This window comes from Phacochoerus africanus, chromosome 9 (genome assembly GCF_016906955.1).
Source record: "Phacochoerus africanus isolate WHEZ1 chromosome 9, ROS_Pafr_v1, whole genome shotgun sequence".
NCBI lineage: Eukaryota > Metazoa > Chordata > Mammalia > Artiodactyla > Suidae > Phacochoerus > Phacochoerus africanus.
In genome coordinates, this window is record NC_062552.1 from 26,423,960 (window position 1) to 26,436,518 (window position 12,559).

The 12,559-nt window shown below is 55.4% G+C and overlaps 3 protein-coding genes across 5 annotated transcripts; all 3 read left to right on the forward strand.

Moving 5' to 3' along the window:
• Positions 1-12: 12 nt before the first annotated feature.
• On the forward strand, positions 13-4,175 carry SLC39A7 (solute carrier family 39 member 7). 2 transcript variants are annotated; one of them, XM_047794800.1, is made up of 8 exons: positions 13-160; positions 471-891; positions 980-1,148; positions 1,296-1,349; positions 1,482-1,646; positions 1,797-1,937; positions 2,144-2,340; positions 3,330-4,175. In XM_047794800.1, exons 2-8 carry the CDS (start codon positions 475-477, stop codon positions 3,600-3,602), a joined length of 1,416 nt encoding a protein of 471 aa, XP_047650756.1. In that variant the 5' UTR covers positions 13-160; positions 471-474; the 3' UTR covers positions 3,603-4,175. The 2 variants fall into 2 exon arrangements, with proteins under 2 accessions (XP_047650756.1, XP_047650755.1); XM_047794799.1 differs by having other exon boundaries at positions 13-891.
• A 193-nt stretch (positions 4,176-4,368) lies between these two features.
• Positions 4,369-6,845, forward strand: HSD17B8 (hydroxysteroid 17-beta dehydrogenase 8). Of its 2 annotated transcripts, XM_047794802.1 has the most exons (9): positions 4,370-4,453; positions 4,642-4,859; positions 4,960-5,076; positions 5,196-5,288; positions 5,391-5,476; positions 5,589-5,673; positions 5,878-5,920; positions 6,095-6,169; positions 6,364-6,556. In XM_047794802.1, the coding sequence occupies exons 1-9, from the start codon at positions 4,408-4,410 to the stop codon at positions 6,378-6,380; spliced, it is 780 nt and encodes a 259-aa protein (XP_047650758.1). In that variant the 5' UTR covers positions 4,370-4,407; the 3' UTR covers positions 6,381-6,556. The 2 variants fall into 2 exon arrangements, with proteins under 2 accessions (XP_047650757.1, XP_047650758.1); XM_047794801.1 differs by lacking the exon at positions 5,878-5,920 and having other exon boundaries at positions 4,369-4,453; positions 6,364-6,845.
• Positions 6,846-8,238: 1,393 nt separating this feature from the next.
• RING1 (ring finger protein 1) lies at positions 8,239-12,300 on the forward strand. The gene is made up of 7 exons (XM_047796314.1): positions 8,239-8,392; positions 8,514-8,646; positions 9,341-9,501; positions 9,598-9,813; positions 10,747-11,136; positions 11,318-11,591; positions 11,880-12,300. Exons 2-7 carry the CDS (start codon positions 8,569-8,571, stop codon positions 11,979-11,981), a joined length of 1,221 nt encoding a protein of 406 aa, XP_047652270.1. The 5' UTR covers positions 8,239-8,392; positions 8,514-8,568; the 3' UTR covers positions 11,982-12,300.
• The last annotated feature ends 259 nt before the right edge of the window (positions 12,301-12,559 follow it).

The following is a 12,559-nucleotide window of genomic DNA, read 5'->3' on the forward strand; positions in this document are numbered from 1 at the left end:
CGCGTGCGCGCCAGGACAGGCGCGCTTCATAGCTGCCGGGATGCGGCCATATTGGTAAAGTATTGGGACCAAGGTAGAACCGAATTCCCTGTTCTCGCGGGAGCTGGAGGTGGGACTGCCACGTCCGAGCAAACCGGGAAAGGAGAGGATCCCGGAGCCGGTGAGAATAGCCCGCTTTTCTCTGCTGTCCTTTCCAAGCCTTTTTTCTCAACTAGTGGGCCATAGAGACGAGGGCCCAGAGAGTCCAAGAGTGGAGGATCAAAGCCTAGAGCGGTATCCCGGGGGCCCTACATCCGGGAAGGGGTTCGGGATAAAGAAAACGAATCTTGGGGACAATGTGGGTGGGGACAGAATGGGACGGGGAAGCGGTCCATAGACGTGGACAGAGGGCGCTATCGGAGTAAAGCGGACCCTGTATAGGTATACAGTTGAGGGTCAAGTGGAGTCATTGTCTGTGTCCCTCTGGTCAGCGTGATGGCCAGAGGCCTGGGGGCCCCCCACAGGGTGGCCGTGGGACTGCTGACGTGGGCAGCCTTGGGGCTGCTAGTGGCCGGACACGGGGGTCATGGCGACCTGTACGAAGACCTGCAGGAGGACTTGCATGGCCACAGCCACAGGCATTCACATGAGGATTTCCACCATGGACACAGCCATGCCCATGGCCATGGCCATGGCCATACTCATGAGAGCATCTGGCATGGGCATACCCACGGTCACCATCATGGACATTCACATGAGGATTTGCACCATGGCCATATTCATGGCGACTCCCATGAGAGCCTCTACCACCCAGGACACGGACATAACCATGAGCACAGCCATGGAGGCTATGGGGAATCTGGGGCTGCAGGCATCAAGCAAGACTTGGACACTGTCACTCTCTGGGCCTATGTGAGTCCCCCGGGATGGGGCAGAGGGGGGCTAGTTCTGGATTGTTGGGAAGTCCCACACCTCTTGACCCCTGACTTTCCCTCACTAGGCACTAGGGGCCACAGTGCTCATCTCTGCAGCTCCATTTTTCGTCCTCTTCCTTATCCCGGTGGAGTCCAACTCACCTCGGCACCGCTCTCTGCTCCAGATCCTGCTGAGTTTTGCTTCGGGTGGGCTCTTGGGAGATGCCTTCCTGCACCTCATTCCTCATGCTCTGGGTAAGTGACCTCAAATCTTAGAGTGTTTTATTCTTTGAATGAGAGGGTTCTTTCCTCTTTGTGATCCCTGACCTTCTAGTGTCCCCCCAACACACACCCTTTGTGTGGGATGTTCCCTTATCTAACCTTTTCCCCCACTTCTTCCAGAACCCCATTCTCACCACCCTCTGGAGCAGCCCGGACACGGACATTCCCACAGTGGTAAGGAAGGGGAGGATGGAGATAATGGGTTGGGGTGCTAGGGAAGGTCTGTCCCTCCCTGTTCTCCTCTACTTGGGGAGGAAGAGTCTGGAATCTATATTTCTCTTAATGTCTCAATGTGTCCATCCTCAGGCCAGGGCCCCATTCTGTCTGTGGGACTGTGGGTCCTCAGTGGAATTGTCGCCTTTCTTGTGGTGGAGAAATTTGTGAGACACGTGAAAGGAGGACATGGACACAGTCACGGACATGGACATGCTCACGGTCACACGCATGGAGGTCATGGACATGGAAGACAGGGTGAGCCTAGGAAAAACTTTAATGAAAACCATCTTGCCTACCTCTGAATCTGCTCATTTTATGGCTCCTGGGTGGGAGGGAACTCCTCTTTTGAGGACATATTGGTAGGTCTCCGTTCCCCACTTTTACCAGCTCCTCTTTTCCCCTCAGAGTGTCCTTCAAAGGAAAAGCAGAGCTCAGAGGAAGAAGAAAAGGAAGCAGGGGGGTCGAGGAAGAGAAGAGGAGGGAGCACAAGGCCCAAAGATGGGCCAGTGAGACCTCAGCATTCTGGAGAGGAAAAAGCAGGGTCAGGTGAGGGCCAGGGTTGCATACACTTGGACAAGGGGCATCATCACGAGTCACATGGAAAAGGGCTGTGGGTAATGGCAGGTGTCTGGAAACCCTGGGGCTGGGCATGAAGTGGTCTCTTGGGGGAGATGTGATAATGGCTGACTAGGGTTTGGACTAGGGTTGAGGAGTGCCTCTGATTGTTTCATCTTTCTTTTCTCCTGTACAAGACTTGCGTGTGTCAGGGTATCTGAATCTGGCTGCTGACCTGGCACACAACTTCACGGATGGTCTAGCTATTGGTGCTTCATTTCGAGGAGGTCGGGGGCTCGGGATCCTGACCACGATGACTGTGCTGCTACATGAAGTGCCCCATGAAGTGGGGGACTTTGCCATCTTGGTCCAGTCTGGCTGCAGCAAAAAGCAGGTTGGTGTACCAGACATGGTTGTCTCAAGCCCTTTACCCCCTGCTCATCCAGCCCAAACTCAGACTGCCACCCATTAGTTCCAAGCAAGTTGTACTACAGGCCTACCTAGTTTGATTGTGCTTCTTTATTGTACTTAACAGATATTGTGTTTTTTACAAATTTGTGACAACCCTGTGTTGAACAAGTCTGTTGACACCATTTTTTTCCATCAGCATTTATTTATTTCATGTCTCTGTGTCACAGTTTGGTAATTCTTGCAATATTTCAAACCTTTTCATTTTTATCTCATTTGGTATGTTCATCTGTGATCAGTGATCTTTGATGTCATAACGGCAAAAATATTGTAACTTGTTGAAAGCTCAGATGAAGATTAGAATTTTTTAGTGATAAAGTACCTTCTTTTTTTTTTTTTCTTTAATGGCTGCGGCCGTGGCAATGGTAGTTCCCAGGCTGGGGATTGAACCCTTACCTCTGCGGCGACCCAAGCTGCTACAGTCAGATTCTTAACCCACTGTACCACAGCAGAAACTCCATAAAGTAATTTTTAATTAAGCTGTGTATATGGTGGACATAATGCTGCTGCACACTTACTAGATTGCAGTATAGTGTAAATATAACTTATATGCACTGGAAGCCGAAAAAATTCACATAACTTGCTTTATCATGATATTCACTTTTGTGATATTTACTTTATCGTGGTGGTCTGGAACTGAACTCAGCATCTCTGAAGTATTGTTGGCAACCGAACCTCTATAAATGAGGGATGAAAAGTTCTATTTCGTCTTGTAGCTCAGTATTTCTTGAACTGTGGTCCATACGCCATCTGAATGGAAAGTGTCTATTCTAGATGCCCCCCTTTTTGCCTACTCTTTGGTTTCCAAAGACATGCACTGTATCCATGTACACCTATACCTCTCCAGCCTTGTCTAAACCACTGATAACCTCTAGATGTTAGTGAGTGCTTCTCTCTCTCTTTTCTGCCCACCAGGCGATGCGTCTACAACTTCTGACGGCAGTAGGGGCACTGGCAGGCACAGCCTTTGCCCTCCTAACCGAAGGAGGGGCAGTGGGCAGTGAAGTTGCAGGTGGCACAGGTCCTGGCTGGGTTCTGCCATTCACTGCAGGTGGCTTTATCTATGTAGCAACGGTTTCGGTCTTGCCTGAGCTGTTGAGGGAGGCATCACCATTGCAGTCACTTCTGGAGGTGTTGGGGCTGCTGGGGGGAGTGGTCATGATGGTGCTGATTGCCCACCTCGAGTGAGAGGCAGGGTAAACCACCCCCACTCCAGCCCCAAAGTCCTAAGCCCTTCAGGTTAGGGGTCTGGAGGTTGGGGGCCCTGACCTCGGATATCTGCCAGAGGAAGGAGTTGTATCCTAGGGAAATGGTGACTTTGGCTTAAAGATCTTCAAGATTTGGCTCTAGAGGTGGGGTTGACCAGCCCAGTGGGACCACAGTTGGGTGGGTCTGGGATGCTAAGTGGAACCATGAAGAAGGTTGGAAGAGAGAAGAGTTATGGCAGCCTAGCGCTTGTCTCCCACCCCCACCTGTTCACAGGGGACCAAGCTGCCACACAGGCTTCTCCAAGGTCTACCTCTCTCCCACCTGTTGGTGAAGAAGGCTTCAGGGAAGACCCGAGCCCTAGACAAAAGGGACAGCACGAGAAGTCAGGGATAAATGTCAATTGTGTGTCCTGATTTGGGAGTGATTGTGGGGGAGGGGGGCTAGTTGTTAATCTCATGGCCTGATTTTTTTGTTTCTATTCTTTTATATCAATGTTTGGATCGAGGAGGAGGGATGGTGAACGGAAATAAAGTCCTCGGATCTTCTGCTCCACACGCATTCTTTGTCTTATGGGGGGTTATGAGGGCCCCCTCTTCTCCGGCTGCCCTGGTCCCGGGAGCCCTGGGGTTTGGCCACGCCCCCGCGGTTGGAGGTCTGCTCGCGGTGGTGGCCGCCGGTGCCCTAATGCTGGCCGGGCTTCGATTGGACGGGTTTTGGTCTTGGCACGCCCCCTGTGCTCTCGGATTGGCTCAGTGCTGAGGCGACCGCCCATGCGCGGCTCACCATGGCGTCTCAGCTTCGGCTCCGCTCCGCTCTGGCCCTGGTCACAGGTTGGGGGGACTCCGCTTCCCGGGCGGGGTAGGGTGCCAGAGTGATATCGGGGTTGCGCCCTCGGACGCTAGAGTCACTGTGACCTCTGGCCTCTGGTCTAAATTTTATTAACTTCGCGCCCTGTTGACCTCTGACCCCTGCCCATGCCTCCCTCCCTCCCTCCTCGGGTGTTCCTCTCCCACCTCAGGTGCAGGTAGCGGCATCGGCCGAGCGGTCAGTGTGCGCTTAGCTGCTGAGGGTGCCGCCGTGGCCGCTTGCGACCTGGACGGGGCAGCGGCACAGGAGACGGTGCAGCTGCTGGGAGGGCCGGGGAGTGAGAAGGAGGCACCCCGCGGGGCCCATGCTGCCTTCCAGGCTGACGTGTCCGAGGCAGAGACCGCCAGGCGCCTGCTGGAGCAAGTGCAGGTGAAAGCGAGACGACTTTGCCCCCTTTAAAGCCCTAACGTTGCCTCCACTGCTCTTGGCTCTGCAAGGTTTTCTGGTGTGTAACCTTACCCTTCTATAGGCCTACTTTTTTCGCCCGCCATCTGTCGTTGTGTCTTGTGCGGGCATCACCAGGGATGAATTTCTGCTCCGCATGTCTGAAGATGACTGGGATAAAGTCATAGCTGTCAACCTCAAGGTGGTGACCTCTGAACCTGTGACTTCTGGGTCCTCTAGCCTGGGGATGGGGGGAGTTGGGGGACTGTCACCCCGGCTGATCCTTTCTGCCTTGTTATTTTCTGCCCCCCTCCCCCTCAGGGCATCTTTCTAGTCACTCAGGCTGCAGCCCAAGCCCTGGTGTCCAGTGGCTGTCCTGGCTCCATCATCAACATCAGTAGCATCATAGGGAAGGTCAGGTTGTGTGGGGATGGCTTCAGCCAGCCAAGTGGGCACAGAGAGGAGAGCCCTTCCTTGGGACCCCTGACTCATCCCACATCTCTGGCTCACCTATAGGTGGGAAACATGGGACAGACAAACTACGCAGCATCCAAGGCTGGAGTGATTGGGCTGACCCAGGCTGTAGCCCGGGAGCTCGGACGGTTGGTCAGGCACCTGGGGGCACGGGAGGTTTTGCTGAGGCGTGTAGAGGGTCTCAGGGAGGGGTCTGTGTTCTGTCCTCTTTGAAGTCAGCAGCCACTCTCCTTTCCACAGATACAGGATCCGCTGTAACTCTGTCCTCCCAGGGTTCATTAAAACACCCATGGCACAAAAAGTGCCACAGAAAGTGCTGGACAAGGTAGGAGACCACGGGTGGAGGGCAGAATCATTCAGAGACCCAATCTGTCTGGGGTTCAGAGAGAATGCTGTGCACAGTGGGGAGCAAACAGTAGATATTCAATAAGTGTATGAGGAATGAAGACCAAAAAACAGAGTCATAGACTCAGTCTACCAAAAAACCTATGAGAGAAACTTTCACTCACATATGAGTGTTTCCTTACAGGTGGTTGGAATGATCCCGATGGGACATCTGGGGGACCCTGAGGGTGAGCACTGAGTGCAGAGGGGGCTTGAATGAAAAGATCCCCAAATTTTTGGTATCCAAGAGGTTCTCGCCAGGCTTGATGTTTAGGGGAGAGGGTGATTCTGGTGGGAGGTGATGGCTACTTTGGGTCTATGAGAGTGAGTAGGATTCTGCCCTCTCCCCACCATTCCCATAGATGTGGCCGATGTGGTCGCGTTCTTGGCATCTGAGGACAGTGGATACATCACAGGGGCATCAGTCGAAGTCACTGGTATGAGGCCATCATGGGGAAGAGGAGGCAGGGGAGTGGGACCCAGATGATATGAGAAAGCAAGTGAGAGGAGTCTGGAGCCACTGAGGGAAGGGCAGAAGTTCCCATAGGCCAGGGACAGAAGTGGGAGCTCCCTCCCCCCAGGCCATTTGTCTCCACCTATACATCTGTCCAAATGTTTCTGCCCCTCCTAGGAGGTCTTTTCATGTAACTGCCTCAAGGACCCTGGACTCTGCTCACTCCCCCACCATTCTGCCCGGCCTCCTGCTGATGAGGACTCTGAGTTCCCAGGCTACAAAAGGGGTGGCAGTGTATGGCTCAGGAATGTGAATATGGGAGGCAGGGGTGCTTGTGACCCTAATAAATTCCAAATCCTCTTCCCTGCCACCTCCGGTTCTTCTTGTGTCCAAGTCCTCAGACCCTTCCCCACCTCCCCCTCCTTTCCCTTTCGGGAAGGATTGTTCCCTTTCACTGCCTGGTCTCCCAGGGCAACCCCCGCCGCCGGGTGTGAGAGGAGAGAGTGTGTGTCACTGTGTGTGCGTGACACTCTGGGTCTTTTGGAGGGAGGGGTCTCTGCGCCACCCCCTTCCACTGATTCTGCAGCCCCAGTCCCCTCCCCCCCCAATACCCTGGGTCCTTGTGGTCCCCAAGGGTGATTCGTTCATGGCCCCATCCTGGTGTCCAGTCTAGCCTTGGAAGGGGGTCTTGGAACAGGTGGCCCTCCCCCACACCTCTCCTTTCTCTGAGTGCCCCCCCTCCCTTTTCTCTCCACCTTACAATAGCTGCAGCCGGCCGGGGGTCGGATGGGGGGGGATTAGGGGAGGGGGCCAGGATTAGGGGAATGGACCAGCCGATGAAAAGGGCTGGAGGAGAGCAGAAGGGAGGGGGTTGGGAGGAGGAGGAGGAAGGGGAGGGGGTCCGCGCTAATCGACTCTGGAGCCCACATAAGGACTGGCCACGGACTGAAGGAGAGGACAGGGAAGTAGGGGGGAACTGGGAGAGGGGGCGAGGGGACCCACTGCTGCCTTGTCCCAGAAACAGGCCACCCCCTGGCAGTTGCAGCCCAAGTCTGGGAGCCTCAGCTCAGGCTGGAGGAGACAGGACGCCCATCCCGGTCTCTTTTCCCCCCCGGATCCCTCTCATCCCCTGCCCTCAATGGGGATCGCTCTGCCCTTTCCTCTTCTCTTTTCTCCCCGTCCCCTTCCTTTACTGGAAAGTCCTGGAGGAGGTTTCTGCCCGCTTCCCACTTCAGACATTCGGGCCCCTTGTGCCACCAACCCCCTCCCCACACGCGCACACCCCCTCCCCGACTGGGGCCCCATCGTGTGTGTGTGTGTGTGTGTGTGTGTGTGTGTGTCCCTGCTTCCGCATGGTGTCTCCATTCCCCCGTACCTCCCGTGCGCCTCCCTCCCCCGCCCCGGGCCGCGGCTCTTGATTGTCCAAACGCAATTCTCGAGTCTATAGCTCTGGCCGAGAGTTGAGTCTGGACGTCCCGAGCCGTCGCCCCCAAACCTCGAGGGGAGAGCGGGTCGGAGAGTCTAGGCAGAGCCAAAGCGGAGGGTGGAGCAAGTCCCCTGGGCGGTAAGGGGAATCCCGGACACATAGGGACATAGTTGCGTTCACAAGACTGGCTGTAGCGGCAGAGGTTCCTTGGCAGAGGCTCCTTATCTCCGGAATCCCGGGCTGGGGTTATTGAGAAGTTGTGTTCGGGGAAGAAGGGAGCCGTTCCCAAGAGCCGGCAGGGGACGCGGTGGGGGAGGTGGCCCCTTTTCCAATTCCCTCCATCCCCTCCCGGGGTCCGAGCGATCCCAGGCCCCGCCCTCCGGACTCCGGAGCAGAGGCCCCGAGTGGGGACCTTGGGAAGGGAAGGGTGGCAAAAGTTGGCCGCGCGACGGTGCTGGCTCGGGGACCGAGACCGCGGTCCCCACGTGGTGCGGGACTCCGGGGACGCCGGCTCCTCAGGGGGGCGGGGGAACCCGGGCGTCCACGTCGCGTCCCACCCGCGCCGCGACTGGCGGGTGACGTCTCCGCAGGCGGGGTGGGGGGTGGAGTGGAGTGGAGGGGCAGGCGGAAGTGACGTAGGGCCCTAGCGCCCGGGCCATGGCGGCGGCGGCGGCGGGACCTGCTGTCTGAGCAGCGGCTGCAGACCGAGCGAACTCGACCGGGGAGCCCGGGCCCCAGGAGAGGCGCTGCGGCAGCGGGAGCGCGGACGGCTGGAGCCGGGTGAGGGGCTGCGCCGGCGCGGGGTGGGGAGTGGAGGGGGGAGCCTCGGGAGGGCGGGGTCTGCGCCGGGGGCGGCCCCCCTAACCCTCTCCCTCCCCTTCCCCCTTCCCCCACTACCCAGCCTACATCTCCTCCTCCGTGGTGGAGCCCTGGTGGGGGGTCTGTGCCCGGTCACCATGACGACGCCGGCGAATGCCCAGAATGCCAGCAAAACGTGGGAACTGAGTCTGTACGAGCTGCACCGGACCCCGCAGGTGACAGGGATTCTCCCCTTACAGCATACTCCCGTTCCCCCCTCTATCCACAGATGCTCCTCTCACAGCCTCTTTTGAAATTTTTTTGGCCCCGTTCTGACCCTGCCCGGTTTCACACTCCCTGGCCCTACCTTTGAATCACCTTAATCTTTTAAAGCGCCTTTCACCTTTATCTCATTTCATCCTCAAAACACACGGGCCAGAGAAGTAGAGCAAGTATTACTGTCTTCATTTGAAAGACAGTAAACAGAAATTACCTTTTCCTCTTCCTCAGTTCCGTGTCATAGGTCAGGGCATTTAAGACTCATCTTGGGAGTTTATTAAAAATGGAATTCCCGGCTTGCTGTCATCTGCCACTAACATTCTGATCCAGTACTGGGATGGGACCCCACATTCTGCATTTTTTAACATGCACTCTGGGGGATTTTGATATAGGTGTTACCAGGACCACACTTTAGAGATCCTATTGACAAAGTCTTCCCCAGATTGAAAATCTGTGCCAATCACCAAACCTTAGATCCTCCTATTCCAAAGCTCCTACTCAGAATTCTTATCTTCCTCAAGAGGCCAACATGGGGCAACCAGATTCTGCCATCTCACTGTATTTCTCAAACCTCCAATTTCATGGACCACTTGTTTCTAAAACCTTTTCCCCCCAACCCACCACTACCTTTGTGCTCATCGATGCCTCCAGGAAGCCATCATGGATGGCACAGAGATTGCAGTTTCCCCTCGGTCACTGCATTCAGAACTCATGTGCCCCATCTGCCTGGACATGCTGAAGAATACGATGACCACCAAGGAGTGCCTCCACCGATTCTGCTCTGATTGCATTGTCACGGCCTTGCGGAGCGGGTAACAGGAGGGACATGTTTGAGGTGGGGTGAGAGGTACAGAGTTGGGCCCTCAATGTCCTGGTGACTGCATAGGGTTTCCTTTCTCCCACTCTAGGAACAAGGAGTGCCCTACCTGCCGAAAGAAGCTGGTATCCAAGAGGTCTCTGCGGCCAGACCCCAACTTTGATGCCCTGATCTCTAAGATCTATCCCAGCCGGGAGGAATACGAGGCCCACCAAGACAGGGTGCTCATCCGCCTCAGCCGCCTGCACAACCAGCAGGCACTGAGCTCCAGCATTGAGGAGGGGCTGCGCATGCAGGCCATGCACAGGTTCGGGGGCGAGGAGAAAGGCGGCCGCAGGGCGGATGGGACAGATCTGTAGGTCAGACTCCTGGCGCTGTCTCTGCTTCTAAGCCTTAGCATTCCTGATGCTGCCTGCAGTCTAACTGTCACACCTGGAAGTCATAGATGTAAATTGCAGTATCTTGGTTAGCAGCTGGTACTATTCGGAAGTAAATAGCTTACATTCTAACTTTTTAAAAGTTAGAACAGTAGAGTGATTTTTTTTAAGCTGAATTTTATTTATCTATTTATTTTTTGGCTTCACCCGTGGCATATGGAGTTCCTGGGTCAGGGATCAGATCTGAACCACAGTTGCCAACTACGCTGCAGCTACAGCTGCGGCAATGCATGATCCTTTAACTCACTGTGCTCCACCAGGGATCCAACCTGCTTTGTCCTGGCGCTCCAGAGATGCCGCTGATCCTGATGTGCCACAGTGGGAACTCCGGTCGAGTGGTTTTTGAGCGTAAACTCTAGGCTTGCACTGCTGGGCATTAAACCACTTCCTAGGTCAGCATCACCCAATCTTTAATGTGTATCCAAATTACCAGAGAGTCTTGTTAAAAGTGCAAGTTCTGATTCAGTAGGTCAGGGGTTGGGCCTGAGAGTCTTCGTTTCTACAAGTGTCTGGTACTGGTTCTTGGACCACACTCTGAGAGGCAAAGGGACTGTGATCTTGAGCAAGTTATTTAACCTCTCCCAAGCCTCAGTTTCCTCAGCCATAAAATAGAGAAGATGCAATTACTTGTGTCCTTAGGATTTATATAATGTGAGGCACCAGTGCAACACACTTAGCAGGGTGCTTGGCATGTAGTTAGTATTTAGTAATTGTTAGGTGGTGTCATTAAGAGTTCCCTGAAGTCTAAAGTCTAAACCCCTTATCCTTGGGTACTTTCTAACCTCAACCCCTTGCTTCCACAGGGCCCAGCGTGTGAGGCGGCCAATGCCTGGGTCAGATCAGACCACAACGATGAGTGGAGGGGAAGGAGAGCCGGGGGAGGGAGAGGGGGATGGAGAGGATGTGAGCTCAGACTCCGCCCCTGACTCTGCCCCGGGCCCTGCTCCCAAGCGACCCCGTGGAGGGGGTGCAGGGGGGAGCAGTGTGGGGACAGGGGGAGGTGGCACTGGTGGGGTGGGTGGGGGTGCCGGTTCTGAAGACTCTGGTGACCGGGGAGGGACCCTGGGAGGGGGAACCCTGGGTCCCCCAAGCCCTCCTGGGGCTCCCAGTCCCCCAGAGCCAGGTGGAGAAATTGAGCTCGTGTTCCGGCCCCACCCCCTGCTCGTGGAGAAGGGAGAATACTGCCAGACTAGGTGAGAGCCTTGTCTTTCCCCAGACTCCTGCGAAACCAAAGGTCGCATAATCTTCCCTCAGAAATGGCCTTTGCCCAAACCCAGAAAGAGCCCCTAACCCAGAGGCCCTTGTGGAAACCCCTGCTTCCCTTCTCCATTTGAGTCTTCCTGTGCCCTAAACCTGCCCTCTTCCCTACCCCAGGTATGTGAAGACAACTGGGAATGCCACAGTGGACCATCTTTCCAAGTACTTGGCCCTGCGCATTGCCCTTGAACGGAGGCAGCAGCAAGAGGCTGGGGAGCCAGGAGGCCCTGGAGGGGGCGCCTCTGATGCCGGAGGACCTGATGGGGGTGGTGGGGAGGGCGGGGGTGCCGGAGGAGGTGACGGCCCTGAGGAGCCTGCCTTGCCCAGTCTGGAGGGTGTCAGCGAAAAGCAGTACACCATCTACATCGCCCCGGGGGGCGGAGCTTTCACGGTGAGAGTCCGAGGGCAGCCGCCAGCCGGGAGACCAGGGTGGCCTGGGCTTGCGGCCCTGGGAACCTGACCTCCTAACAGACCAACCCTCTTCTCGCTCTTCAATCTCCCATCTCCCTTCCCCTTCTCTGTCCTTTCTTCCCCATCATCCATGTCCCTGCTTTGCCGCATTCATTCCTTTTGTCTTCCTCTTCCCCTGGTCCCTTTTCCCCTCCCGTTCGTTTCCTTTACCATCTTTCCCAACGTACTTTTCCTTGCCCTGCTCCTCTCCCTTCTGCCCCTTCCCTAGACACTGAATGGCTCGCTGACCCTGGAGCTGGTGAATGAGAAGTTCTGGAAGGTGTCCCGACCACTGGAGCTCTGCTATGCCCCCACCAAGGATCCAAAGTGACCCCACAAGGGGACAGCCAGAGGATGGGGACCATGGGGGTGTCCCTGTGTCCTGGCCCACGACCCCAGCTTTTTTGCCCCCCCCAGTCCCCCCCCCCAGCCCGGCCAGCCAGCAAGAGGACACAAATGAGAACAAGTGGCTTTTATACAAAGTATCTATATCAGATTCTTCTATATTGTACAGCGTGGGGCCTGCACCCCCATCTACTGCCTTTTCTATTGCCCCCAACTACCTATCCATACACGATGGTGGGGAGGGTGAAGAGCCTTCCCCTTCATACCTCCCACCAACAACGAATTTGCTTTTTTCCTCTTTGAAACTTGTGTTTCTGTGTCTCTTTATCTGGGGTATACTAGAAGGAAAGGGGGAAAAAAAGATTGGGGAGGGAACCGTAGAAATCATATATAGTCAGCCTTGGAAATGGGGAGGAAATATCAACTTTTATTCATGGTGCGTAGATCCCAGTTTTCTGAAACTTCAAATCATCACATACGTACTAAATAGGAAGGAACGCTCTGTGAAGGTAGGGGAGACCCGATGAGGAGCAGAGACACGTGAAGTCAGGCTCCAAACTTGCC